The following is a 14363-nucleotide window of genomic DNA, read 5'->3' as shown; positions in this document are numbered from 1 at the left end:
AACTTAATTGTTTCTCTTGATTTCCTGACAGAACAGTCACAGTAATAATGTGCTGCAAACTCCCTCAATGTGTTCTACCATCATAACTCAAAATAAATGACAGGAGAACTTTATGTTGTTTTAGTATCACAATAACTACAGCCATTGAAGAAATACCAAGCTGGTGAGACATAGAGGGTGAAGCGGCCCACAATGCAATGCAATGCTATTACAGATAGTTAGAATACCTCTCTGATAGTGGTAATACCTAAGAGAGGGGAAACTGTTGTGACGAGGGTGATAAAGCCTTAAAGTTACTAGATAACTGTATCATTTTAAAAGAAAATTAGCGGTAACATATTGAAAGAATTAACCCTATCTGATTGAGTCCACTGGATGACTGGGTGGAAAATGTTTTCGTAAAATGTATCCAACCAGAACAATCAGTGAGTTATTGACTGCTAAAGAGACAACTTACAATCAACATTTGAAAGTAGAATAAACAAAAAGCAAGTCATAGCAAAGAAAGATAGTGACAGGACTTTTTATTACGGGAAACTCACACTCCTGATGATTCACACTTGAAGCCATTTGAACATCACAAAAGTTAACAGGATTGTTTTACACCGCCCACTCACGGAAAAAAAAGATTCACTATCATCACGTCACTGAAGCCTCCTCCAACACATGCATACAACACGCATACAACACCGGACACACGGATACAACATGCATACAACACACATACAACACACATACAACACGCATATACGACACGCATACGACACACATACGAAACACATACAACACACACAAACACACATACAATACGCATACGACACGCATACGACACACATACAACATGCATACAACACACATACAACACACGAACACACATACGACACGCATACGACACACATACAACATGCATACAACACACATACAACACACGAACACACATACGACACGCATACGACACACATACGACACACATACGACACGCATACGACACACATACAACACACACACAACACACACACAACACGCACACAACACGCATACGACACGCATACGACACGCATACGACATGCATACAACACACATACAACACACACAAACACACATGCGACACGCATACGACACGCATACGACATACATACGACACGCATACAACACACATACATCCATTGTGACACAAACCCAGAGAGAAAGGAGGAAGTACATTTTACATGACTTTTTGATGACTAAAAGTTAATAAAAATGAATGACCACATTTCCATTAGCATGACAGCATGTGGTAATGTTATGTTAGCGCTGAGCTCACAAAATCCAGCTAAGCCTGATGAAAGTCTGTGGTATGCATCGTGCCCTTAAAAACCCCAACAGCTCATCCTTCCCCACGCCCAGAAAGTCATTTTGTTTTTGCAACTATGTCCAAAAAGGAAACAGAGATCAAACTCGCTCTATTATACATTCACTTTTTCTCCTCCCACCAGTTTCGTCGTTGCTTCACAGGTCTACAAAATGGCAACTTACTTTTTAAACATGTTATCAACAACCACAATGAAAAGATGAATCCCGAAAGCTATCAGCCATCTCAAACTGTTCGCTATCTCTAAATCCCCGTGAAGCTTTTTCTACGGGGCCGACTGTAATGATCCCAGTTACCCTTCATAATTCAACATTATTTAAAGATTTGCCGTCACAGTGGTCCCAGTGACGCCATGGTTATAGCTGAAAGGGTCACACTGATCCCGTCTCTACAGCAGCTGTATTCTACTAAAGTGTTCCTGAGCTACAGTGACTATAGAGTGGAAAGATCACCAGTTCAACATGGAGGCGCTGTGACACTTTAAGTAATCCATCTGCACTCACAAACTGCCGAGGAGTAAATCAAGTTATGAGCCTTCAGGCCAGACTGCCATGTTGAAGAGAGAAAACTATATTTTCACATCATCGCCTCCCTAAACTAAATCATACACCTTCCCTTCACTGCAATGTGGAGAAACCTGTGATGGAAGTTCAATGTTTCCTTGACACTTTCAGAAGGATGTATTTGATACGCACAAATGATTCATGGTACAGCTGCTCCTAAGGAGCTGGAGACAATTGGTGCTCACAGCTGGTACAGTGCAGGAGGGGGGGACAGACGCATGTAGCCTACATGCGTCCCCCCTAGGCTACATGCTTTCTTTCTCTTTATTCCCTGGAGGAGAGACATACAATGAGAGCTATTCTCCATCTCCGGGCTTTTAATGAATGCATAAAAGTTGTTTTGTATGGAATAGGAGCTCTTTGAGTGTTTTCCTCTTGTTTTTTCCCCAAGAATATTATATAAAATGTGCGTGTAGCATGCTTTAGGATCTGCATGTTACAAAACGGACTCTGTGAAACTCTCAGATAGGACAGAAAGTAAATGACAAACATGTATTTTAGAGCATGTGCGTCGTTGTTGCCATGTGCTTGAGTCAAAACGTATTTCTGGTCCAGGAAAAGGGGTGTGTGGCATGAACCACGGACCACTCTCTCCCTCTCTTTGATGGAATGGTTGCATAACATCCAGCCAGTAGGTAGTCCAACTCCGATTGAGCTGTCGTGCGCGTGCACGTGTGTGACGTGGGGGTGTGTATACCTCGCTCTCTTGTCTCTCCACGCCCCCCATCTTTCATCCCAGTCCTCCAATAGGTTCGATGCAAAGGTAACAGAGCGACCGGGGGCTCTATAAAGATCCACTTTGTCCTCGCGCTCTCTCTGCTTTTTTCCCCCATTTTTTCGGTCTCTCTTCTTTCCATCAGCACGTACCAAAATGCCCAGCAAAAGAAAGAAGAACACGCGTCGCATGAAGAGGGTGGTAAGTGGTGTCAGGCGTACTTTCTTCACTAAATTTCTAATCTCACGATCAAATACTAATTGTAATGCTTGGATTATTAACTCAAATCCGTCGGTTCATCTCTCGAAAAATGTGGACGAAAATGGACTTTTGTCGCCGACCGTGTACTAATGTAGTTATTTTAAGTCCAGTCTTTTATATGTATATTGTATATATACTTTAAACGAACATTTGAAAGATTACTGATAAGTACACACGCGTGTTTTGCACCTGTGATCAAATGATGTGTCTCACGAGAACATTGAAATATCAAGCGAAAAGTAAACAGAAGTTTTCTTTTCACGATGTTATTGCGTTTCTTTTGACGCGCGCGCGGAACTCCGAGTTGCGCTCCAAACGCTCCAATCCTCGTGCGTAAAATGTCGCTATAGTGGAAGACTGCGCCACCAATGTACACACTAGAGTCAATCGGAATTATACACACTCTTTAACTAGCGTACCAGACGCCTCTGGCTTGCAAGCAGGTACAAGAGACAAGGAGAAATGTGCACGTCTGAGGCTTTACGCTCGTGCGCCACGTGCGCTCTCAGCGCGCTCTGGATAGAAGGTTAAATGCTGGGATGGGGATATTGCAGGTTATTATATTCCTGTGGGTTATTTTTATTAAACATACATCGTTTTAATTTATATATGTAACATGTATCACATTTTTAAAAGAAATCTATTTGCGAGCATAAATAGTCCCGCCCCCACCCCACCTTTCCCCCCCCCCCCCCCCCCCCCCCATCTCCCATGCACACAGAACATACTGTACAGTACACACAATACTTCACATGATGATGATACACTGCTTTACATAATTTCAATAATCATAATTCACAATGTGTCGAAGCAGCAGGCCAATAGCGTGACAAATGGCAAATCTGAGGAGACATTTCTACTTCTGAACATCCAGTGCCCAAAGACAAGGAGTGCTGTTCTCTATCATTTATTTTCCAGTGAACATTAATCTTTGCATCTAATTTCAACTTAACAACTAAAAGCTTACTTGAGTTTCAGTTCTCAGACACAGGGAAGACTTCTAGGTATGTGTGTATGAGTTTGTGGCCTTCATTCTCAGCCCCTCCCCCCTCCTTAAAACCTCTCTCTGGCACCACACAACTGTATTTGGTAGTGTGTTGACTAGAGGAATGTCTTGCATTAGTTTTGCCAGAATGGAGTCTGCACAATCTCTCTGATTGGCTCAGTCTGGGAGTGATACTCGGATCAAAGCCCCTGAAGTCACTTACAGCTCCATGCTATCCCCAATTGATATCGGTGCACAGGAAGTGAAGGAGCAGCCTAAAGATGTGAAGCTGAATGCTGCCCTCACAAGCCTCTTTGTATGTAAGCATATCAAGTAGCCGGGCCTCCAAGACCATCCTGAGGAACACAAGTAACGTCCTCGATTGATTTAAAGTTATAGTTAGTGGTTTGGGGCAAGCTATTTGAGGGTGAAGATAAAAAAGGGGGGGGGGGGGGGGGTTTTTTGATGATGGCTAGTGGACAGGCACAGACATAGGCAATAACTGGCTGCCAGTCTAACAAAAGCATTTTCGGGGAGTGATTGTAACCTGATTATAACGTGATTCTAATGTGATTAGGCCCACTGTCTGGCCTGCGGGGCACCCACCAGGGCTGCTGACTCGCACGGTTTCCATCCCCGCTTCACCAGACCTGTCAGGACGGCTCTGATTCAACTAATTAGCCCCCATTATCTAACTAGCTTTGCTGGGTCTACTCCCATTTATCAAGCCCCCCCCCCCTACAGTGGTGTGGAGTCCTAAAATCTCTATTAAAGCCTGAGGGGGTTTTGTCCGGAGCAGAAAAAACATGTCGGATGGCATGCCTGGTATTCCTGCCGACAGAAATGTGCTAGAACGGCCCTCTGCCTGACAACAACACCAGTATCTGAACACGACAAGGGGCCCCTGTATCATTCAGATCCCCTAAACTCACATTTCTGAACCTTTTCGTAGATTTTGTGTCACTAAACTCTTTGACTTGCCAAATATCAATCCAAGTTACCCGAAACCTTTTACATTTTATTATGTAAAATACCATTTGAATGCATGAAAACCTTACCCATTGTTATTACTAGACAATAATCATGAACCACAATGTGTTTGTGTCTTTTCCCTCTTGCAGCAGGCCCAGAGGAGAGTCCTTGAAGAACAGCATGCAGCCGACCCACTAGTCAAAGCGAGTCCTGCGATTGCAGTGAGTGCACCCCCTGCAGCAACCTCAAAGAAAGTGGCCAAAACCCGAGCACCAGTAAAGATCCCATCGGCAGTTCCGATTGTCGTCCCAACTGTGAAGACCCCCATCGTTAAACCAGAACCAGTTGTGGAAAAGCCGGTCTCGGCACCTGTGGTCTCGGTGCCTGTGGAGGAGCCGGTCTCGGCACCTGTGGTCTCGGCGCCTGTGGAGGAGCCGGTCTCGGTGCCTGTGGAGGAGCCGGTCTCGGCACCTGTGGTCTCGGCGCCTGTGGAGGAGCCGGTCTCGGTGCCTGTGGAGGAGCCGGTCTCGGTGCCTGTTGAGGAGCCGGTCTCGGTGCCTGTGGTCTCGGTGCCTGTTGAGGAGCCCGTCCCAGTTGAGGTAGCGGTGCGAGAGCCAGAGGTTGTGGTGTTGGAACAGACAGCAGAGGTTGAGGTTGAAGTCCCGGTCACTGAAGAAGCCCCGGTTGTTGAGACTCCACCTGAAGAGCCCTTCACAGTTGAAGATGCGATCGTACAGGAGGCTGAACCTATCATTCCTAAACCAGAACCAGAACCAGTGACAGAGGTAAGAACCACTTCGTATCATACACATGAACTACTTGGTGATGTTTTGGTAAATGCAGCTCTCTCTGACTCCACTGCACATGATGGCACAATATGTATGTTTCTGACCAGCAATTGCTATCTGAATTCACCAATCTTCATACTTTGTGGCTCTTTCAGATGCTCTGAGCTCACGTAGTAATGTGCTGTGGCTTTCTTCTGTGAGGCAGAAGGTGGTGGGGAGGGGGGTGGGGTGGGAAGACAGCGGGGACAATATGTTCCATTTAGCGAAGAGGTGGAACACAGACCCTCTTCAGCAGTCATTGCACATTATCACCTCCATGAGAACATGCCTGTGCCATGAAGCTTCATTTAAACATGTGCCTGGGTTTTAAATAGGCTGGTTGGATAAGCATGATGGGGAGTTTGTTATCTAGTCATTTATAGTGGCATTCCCTTCATTGAATTATGGCGCTGCCAGAAAGGTGGTCTACATTGGATCGTCTACATCTGATATGACCCGTTTTTTTTGTTATATTCTTGCTCAATGACGTTGGTTTGAGATTTAAAGACAATGACGTTACAGAGTAAGATGCAAAAAGCTTGCCGTCTGTCCTCTGCACGGCGTTTGGCTGTTTTCTCACACAAACGCCGTAAGTTTACTGTACACATGACTCGGTAACACAAGTTACACCACTAAGCAATTAGTGGTGTAAACATTTCTTACCCTTCAAATCAACAACTTTCGTTTTTCGAAGTCGTAAAACGAAAGAATGGCTCGCTTCATACTGCCAACATGCACAGCCTTTTTGGAACAGAATGTTCCAGTTCAGCAAGTAGACTGCAGGCTATGTGGACACACGCGCTGCGAACTGTACATGCATGTTCCTAACCTCACATGCACACACACACACACACACACACACACACTGAGCCATGACCACATATGGTGCACATGCATGTGCGGACATGTGCGTGTTAGCATGCGAAACGCTGCCCAGTAAGAAGAGACTGGAGGTGCCATTAGCCTCGGTGGCCATTTGCGCCAACTCGGTGTTACACCGTTCTCCAGTAATACTCCATCCCATCCCGCTACATTCTGGTTAGTTGGAGGTTTGGATTGTCTACCCACTCGGCAATAAAAGACCAACAAAGAGGTTTCTATTGGAGATGGTCAGCCCAGTTGATACTTAGGCCATGGCAGTATCCACCCCCTCCTTCCCCTCTTCCCTCCCTACCCTCCCTCCCCTCCCACTTCCCCACCCGCCCCTCGTGTGCCTCCCCTCATCCCTCGCTTCTTCTCTGCTCCTTCACTGCTTGCAGATGTGCCCGATTCAGTCGCTCACAAACACACGCACTTTAGCGAAACTGAGAGTTTGTCAGTGCTGGTGCTTTTAGACTGCAAACGCATACAGTAGCAGGTTTGATTTGTGGGGCAATTCATGTTTTACCTGCTTTGTTTAATGAGCCTTTTTTTATTTTTTTTTTCAATCTTGACTTCATGAAACTTTGCTCTCAGAGAACTTAAAGGGTTCACTCTGTGACACCTCGCGTCAGGCTAGAGTTGGTCACCACTGGCACAGTTGGGCAATAGTTGATAGAATCAGAGCGGGCATCCATGGGGCTGGTATTCAGCTGGCTTTGGGACAAAAGAGAGCCGGTCCCTCCACTTCTGGCTGTCACCACGGAGACTCAGGTGAGTTTAAACCCACCACCGGATTTTGCAGACCTGCTGAGTGTGTCGCATGTTTCTGCGGCCTGAGGCGAAGGGGCACGGCTGAACATTTTGTACCAGTTGGCTCCCTCGATCCTCCTGCAGCCCTACCCCCTTCAGTCCCTCACCCATGTTTCCCTCGTAAATTAACTCTCCCCCATGACTCTTGCTTCCCTCCCACCACTGGTTCCTCTCTGTCTCCCCTTTCAATACTCTCCCCTTCTCTGGCCTCCCTCTTTCACGTCTGTCTTTGCCACCCCCCCCTAATTAGCTTGTTATCCCAGGACATGCGCACACCTGGTGTTGTCCACGGTTTTATCATTGCGTCTTTACCGGGAGGAGACGGGATGGGGGGGGAAGTTGGGATATTGATCACCTTTTGGTGTGTTCTTTGCCTTCTGTATTTGGTATTTGTCCGGTGAAGGGATGACCTTAGGACGATTAAATTGCGTTCAGTTTGCTCACATTTATGCTAATTGCAACGTGTTTAAAAAAAAAAAATTATTGGCGAGCATGTTTTTTCTTCTTCCTTTTAACACATTAGAGAAAACTGCGGGTGACAAAGATGTGTGAAGTTATACATTCAACGTTTTCAAACTTGTGCACCTTGTGGCAAAGGATGTGGGGACAACGCCCCCAGAGTCCAACATGGAGCCCTCCCCACATTGCCGTGCCATTTTTATGGGTTTGTTTTTCCAGGGCTCTATAGACATCTATAGGGCTTTGTTAGCTTGACCGTACACTTCTGCAGTGGTCTGCTTCTAGATCGGATTTGGTTTGAGCTGTGTTTGTTTTCTAGTTTGGCTGTTGAGTTTGGTACAAAGTGTTCTGGTACTGAGGAAGACTGAAGGGGGTGTGTCAGCTGGATGTGCGTGTGTGTGTGTTTTCCTGTCGAGCAAAGGAAGGCCTAGAGTCCATCCCTCTCCCATCCCCCTCTCGCCTATACCGTTCCTCTCTGGCTATAGCTGGAGTTTATGTTTACTCAACTATGTGCACATTTTTGCCCACTCGGCTTTGGTTCGGAAGTTGGTAAAATCTTGGAGAACAGGATTGTTCACCTCCCCAGTAGCGCCGAGGTGGAGATGGTGAAGTAAATCAAGCGTAAAGAACAAGTGTTTGAACTGTTTTCTGTGTGAGTTCTAACTACTGTAGATGAATAGACTTGGTGATTTTTGCCAATGGAGGTCTAGCGGTAGCAGCCATTATGCACTAGACCTGTCCCACATTGAAGACAGGCTGGTACACCGTGTAAATAATTTACTGTTGGTCTATAAAGATTTGCATTATTCATGTGCTTCTCCCTGTTGGTGCCACTATAGCTCAACACACTTGGATGCACAGCGGGTGCCGCCAGTGGCCATTTAGGTTACTGCCAACTGTTCCATACCAAATCGGTCGCAGGGCTAGGAAAGTCGCCCTGGCAGAGAAACATTGTAAAATATGGGTGCCTTCTGTCCTTATCTGGACATACATGTCTAGAAAATAAGTATTTCTATAGATGTAGTAAATAGTATGTCAATTATTTTTCTAAATAAATATATATATATATATATATATATATATATGTATGTATTTATTTTTAAAAACAAAAAAAAGGGGGCAAGAAATGGGCGTACCAGTTTGCCAGTATGCAACTGGTTGTAACATTCCTCCCCCTCTCCTGAACTCAAATTACACCTACACCCAAGGCATTCCTGAAGAAGAGTGAGCTATAACTGCTGACTTGTGAGTTAACTTTTTTCTTCTTCTTCCCCCTTCATAGGTCATACCCCCAGCTGAGGCTCCTGTGGCAGCCCCTGTTGAGATCGAGGTAAGAACGGACCCCCCCTCCCCTCTCTCTCTCTCTCTCTCTCTCTCTCTCTCACGCACACACACGGTGATAACTTGCTCAGGCAGTATATCATTTCGGTTTAAGCCAGAGGCAAATTGCACAAGTGTGAACGAGTATGAGTGGAGCACAACATGATTATTGGAACAACTTTTCTCGACGTGTCACTTAGGTTCATGTTTCATAAAGTTTTCCTTGGACAGATATGGTATAAAAGTATCCCTGGCTAATGTCCGCATGTTGAGGTGTCCTTTAGTGAGCCGCTGAACCCCAAAGTACTTCTCGATTAGTCTGGGTTAAATGAGTTATACTTTTGTTTGTGGCCATTCAAGCGAAGCATGCAGCCCCTTCATACAGCATAATGCAGTGCATTCATCCAGCGCAGTAAACACAACTGCCTTTAACACATTTTCGGTGCGTGTGCAACAAAAAACAGTTGAGGGAAGACGCCATCAAACCAGAGTAACTCGGTAGTTTCCACTCTCGGAGCGCTAACTGAACAGGAGACAACTCTTTCAATAGAAAAGTGTTCCCATGACATAAGCTTCACACCTTATGAAAACAAGCCACACTTTGCCCCAGGGCTCGTTCTCTTATATAACGTGGCACTCTGATCAGGAACGCCTTCTCCACATACTCACTTACTCATGTTTACTCATTAATAAGTGGCAGTATTAATGCTAATCACTGACAAAAAATACAAAGCAAAACAACCAAACATTGCAGTTAATAAAGCTTTCGGGTGACACAAGTGCTGCAATTGTTGTGAACGTTGCAATTAAGCAACACGGTCAAGAATATTCAGTTGGCTTTGAGCGTTGAAGATAAGGCTGTACGCTATATTTATTATGTTTGTTGTTCAGGCTATTGTCTTGTTGCTTTTACGTCCATGTGTCCACCCATCCGTCCATCGACCAATGCATCCATTGGCTTAAGTGAGTTTTTTATTTCTCATTCTCCAGATTCCGACAGAGGAGGCTACAATCGAAACCACAGCGACCGAACAGGTAATGCTGATCTTCTTTAGAAGCAAGGCTTCCCGTTGCAGGTGTATAGATTGTGTAGTGCATGGGAGGGCATCATTTTGTCCACAGTATATTCCTGCCCAGGATGAAAACCCTTGTTGATCGACGGTTCATATGGACAAAGTGTTGCCCATCTGTTTCCATGTTGCATGCGGCATGCTTCTTCTTTTCAATGTGTGCCGTGTTGATTTCGCATGTGCAGACGCATGAAGTCTGCGAGCCAAAGACTGAAGTGAAGGCCGAGGCTTTTGCAGCGGAGGAGGCGGCGGCCGTTGAGACTGAGGTGGCAGTCACGGCCGATATCGCCGCACCGGAGCCCGCGACTGAAACGACTGACGTGGTTGAAGCGCCGACGAGCGACCAAGTTCCTGCTGAAACCGAAGCCGGCGCAGAGGAAGCGGTGGAGGAAGCGGTGGACGAGGTCGTCTCAGAGATAACCGAGCCACAACAGGAGGCTGAAGCCGTCGCCTGTCCTGCTGACGATGCTGAAATAGAAGTGCTGGCTGAGGAAGATGCACCTGAAGTTCTCGCCGAGCCTGTTGCTATCACAGAGGTGCCACGTCGATAACAAACTACTTTCCTCGCCTCTCGAACTTCTTTTTTCTTTTTCTTTTATCTGGCGAGAACGAAAAAAGTGCATTTTGACTCGTGTCGTTTTTACATTTCTAGAGTGTGATGGTGTGTTGTTTGTGTGCAGCATGGGGTTCTGTGAACGTTTCCCGTCCTTAATTATCCATCTAAATCTTTTCCTAAACGTAATAAAAAATAAAAAAAAAGATCTTTTCACTGTGTTAGGTCTTCATGGCTACGTCTGTTTTCTTGCATGGTTCTTCGTTCATATAATGTGTAACTTAACAACAAAGAATAATTTGTTCTGCTATTTCTTCATTACAGGATGCTCCTGCCCCATCGGTGGAAATCCCAGTGGTGAGTATTGTACTTCTTCTTTTCCCAATCAAATACATTATACAGTTAACTTATTAACTTCTTAAGCTCGAGGCTTTGTTTCTGAGTCTTTTGTATGAATAATAATACAGAAGTAGAAATGTGGAGTTTCTGCTGAATGTGTTTCTCGGTTATGTCCCCCAGGTGCCAGACACCGTCCCAGAGGCTCCGGTAGGAGAGGCTGAAGCCCTCGCAACTGAAGTCAACGGGGTAAAACCTGAACTCTGAAACCATTCGATTCTACATGTTATGCGACCATTTTTGTTGTTGGGACGACTGCATTCTAGATGTTGATCACCCTGAAATCGGAAGTTTATGGGTTATGCTATGACATGCTGACTGTACACAGTTAGGATCTCTTCTATTTGATTTGATACTAATTCAACATGCCCATCTTAAATATGTGATGTACATTGATGCAAATACACTCCGCTTTAAGCCATTTAAAAATAACTAGTTCAGAGGCTTCGCTTGCCATTTTCTCCTGGGATGCTGACTAATTAATTTGCCTCCTCCACTTAGTCTGTTGCGTGTGTGTGTGTGTGTGCTGGTTTGTTGAACATCTTAAAATGATCTCATCTCGTTCTCTCCGTCTCTGCACACAGAGCATTGCAGACAGCCTGGTTGAGGACTTTGTCGTCACAGAATCGGTCTCATCAGAGGATGTCGCCATTGCAGAGTCTGCTGCTGTCCAGCCGGTGAGAACTGCAGACAGGAGTTCATCATCAGTTGCTGCAATTGTTACTATTATTAAGCCATTAGCATCTTTTAGGTCACAAGAAAAAAATATTTGACATCCTGCCTCTTGTAATTAGAATAGTTCCAGTTAAAACGGCAAAGCTGACATGAGCTGTTGCTCCAGATGTTATTGCCATGTTAATTGCATGTATATGTATCCAGTTGTGCAAATTTCATGTTTCGCTTCTTTAAAAAAAAAGTTTTAATACCTTAGGTCACCTCTCTCTGCTTGCTATATTTAGGAAATTGTGGAAGTGAGTGACACCAAATCAGAATCTGTGGATGTGATGTCCGCTGAGCCTGTTGCTGCGCCTGCAGAGGAAATGGCCCCAGTGAGTCACTGTATACAGACATTACTTAAAAACACATGAAGGCATGGAATTAAACCATCATATGAACATATTGTGAGAGTCCTCATTTATTCAGATTATCCAAAAAGTATGTGGGGCTCTCTAACCACCGCTCTCTCTCTCCCCTCCTTTCCTTCCCAGGACACCAGTGCTGAGCAGACATGTTCGGACGTCCTGTCAGAAGAGCCAAAGCCAGAAATCTGCGACATACCATGTCAGATGGTGCAACTCAGCTCAATGGTCAATAAAAGCGTTACTATTGCGCTCATAAATGTCGAGGTTTATCAATAATGGGAATTCCCAGTGCACTAACCTGATGTAATGTCTGGTTTGCTGCTCAGGAGATGTCAATGGAGGCGTCGCTGAATGGACACATTGCTCCAGAGGTCTCCATTGAGGGCTAAGTTCACATCACACACCTCGGAAAATCTTTTTTTGTGTCTTTGTAAGTATCTCACAATATTGAATCAGTCAATTATCACCTAGATGTAATCTAATTTTCTTTCTTCCTCTTTTTTTCTTTTTTTTTTTAAACTTCTGCGAACTAAAAGAAAAATAAATTTGGTTTCAGCCATTCGCAGCTGCCAATAACTAGGCCTGTGTCTTCTTTGTGTCTTTCAGATTCCCCTTTGGCCATTTGGAGGACTCAAAGCTTTACAGCTGATCTTGTTCATTTTTTAGGGCTTATGCATGGAAATCTAAAAAGGACGTCCACACTTTGAAGTGCCTTCCTGGCCCCGGTTCCTGTCGTAACACCAAACCAGATGTCACTATGCCAAAAACCCCGCTGCAATCAAGGCAGCAGAACAAGCTGTAGTCACAACTGTGCAGTAATGATAACCAACACATTGTGGCTACTTAAACAAAAATCGGTATTCCTCCCGCAAAAAAGGCAAAAAGAAAAAATGAATTTGCATTAAGAGTGGAAGCAGACGTGCTCGAGAGATGGGAGATTCCAAAAAACAGAGAAATGGCAGTGCCTAATATTTCTGTTCATCTCTCCAGTACTTCGGCTTCAACACTGCATACACTCAATGCAGGTGAACTCTGTAGCGTCGCTGAATGTGGCTATAGTTGTGCTTGGGCCTATGTTCATATGGGTGGGAGGGACCACTGGCTCGTTGATTTTGTTCACATTTTAACACTTTTTAGACACTCCTACAAACCTCTTTATAGCCCCCCATTTCTGTCCCCCAGTTCTCCTCTCTGCCTCAATAAGTGCCATTGGTGTGATGCTAAAACACATCCCAAAGCTAGAGTTTAAGGTTTTATGGCCACTGGAAAATGACAGTTTGAGGGGTTGAGCTGAGGTCTTTTTTTTTTTCTTTCTTTTTTTCATACACTTTTTTTAAAAATTCATTTTGTATAGACTATATAATGTGCTACAGTCTTGTGTTCAAAATATGTGCTCTGGAGGGGATACGGATGTAATCTGGTGAAACGGATCACTGTTGAACTGATGTTGGTCCAACTTTTAAATAAAGCTGTAACTCATTGTGATGCCCGAGTACTTGTTTGACTTTTTCCACGCACACAAATTGCACAAACCATCTAAAATGAAATCTTGGATTGGGGGCTAAAGATAAATTTAAAGATATAAAATACGGTATATTTTTGTTGGCTTCATTTTCCAGGTCAGTTCTGTACTGGCAATAACTGGCCCTCAAAGAAGCAACTCTATAAAAGACTTGCTTGGTTATGCAACAACTGCAATAATAGTTTTACAATCACAAATTACTCAAATGAAATGTTGGTCAGTACTATTAGCTGGAAAAGGCAAAGAATAAACTGGCTTTTATTTGTGGTAATAATTTAGGTATATTATTGCAAGCTTGTCAGGTGTGATGAATGTGAGGTATACTTTTGTTTTGAAATGTCTAATCACTACAGGATGTGGCTCTAGAACTGGGCTTGCTACTAAATGACTCATTACCAAAGAGTACATTTCAGATTTAAAGTTGTTTCACCACGATGGTACTCGTGACGGCACACCGTCAAAATTGGTAGCCTCTGCTTTAAAAAAAAAAAAAAAGAAGGTAATTAATCATTTTAATATATACTCAATGATCTTAAGTTAAATGAAGATGTTTTTAAAGTTGGAACAGCAATAAGATGAATCAAAAAGTATAAAGTACAATGCACACAGACTCAGG

General features: G+C 44.3%; 1 protein-coding gene across 1 annotated transcript; it reads left to right on the top strand.

The window, feature by feature from the left end:
• Positions 1 to 2646: 2646 nt before the first annotated feature.
• Positions 2647 to 13086, top strand: LOC117735760 (calphotin-like). Its single transcript, XM_034540546.1, has 12 exons — positions 2647 to 2830; positions 4997 to 5632; positions 9087 to 9134; positions 10115 to 10159; positions 10380 to 10730; positions 11072 to 11104; positions 11267 to 11332; positions 11728 to 11820; positions 12103 to 12192; positions 12352 to 12450; positions 12552 to 12655; positions 12832 to 13086. Exons 1-11 carry the CDS (start codon positions 2786 to 2788, stop codon positions 12612 to 12614), a joined length of 1569 nt encoding a protein of 522 aa, XP_034396437.1. The 5' UTR covers positions 2647 to 2785; the 3' UTR covers positions 12615 to 12655; positions 12832 to 13086.
• The last annotated feature ends 1277 nt before the right edge of the window (positions 13087 to 14363 follow it).

The sequence above is a fragment of the Cyclopterus lumpus genome, chromosome 9 (assembly GCF_009769545.1).
Source record: "Cyclopterus lumpus isolate fCycLum1 chromosome 9, fCycLum1.pri, whole genome shotgun sequence".
Taxonomy (NCBI): Eukaryota; Metazoa; Chordata; class Actinopteri; order Perciformes; family Cyclopteridae; genus Cyclopterus; species Cyclopterus lumpus.
The sequence above is the reverse complement of the archived record's forward strand: the minus strand, read 5'-3'. Positions and strand labels throughout refer to the sequence as shown.

Bases quoted from the DNA above. Each gene is read 5' to 3' on its own strand.
- LOC117735760 (XM_034540546.1), top strand. From the start codon at position 2,786: ATGCCCAGCAAAAGAAAGAAGAACACGCGTCGCATGAAGAGGGTG. The intron at 2,831-4,996 runs GTAAGTGGTGTC...TCCCTCTTGCAG, and splicing joins CGCGTCGCATGAAGAGGGTG to CAGGCCCAGAGGAGAGTCCT. The intron at 9,135-10,114 runs GTAAGAACGGAC...CTCATTCTCCAG, and splicing joins CAGCCCCTGTTGAGATCGAG to ATTCCGACAGAGGAGGCTAC.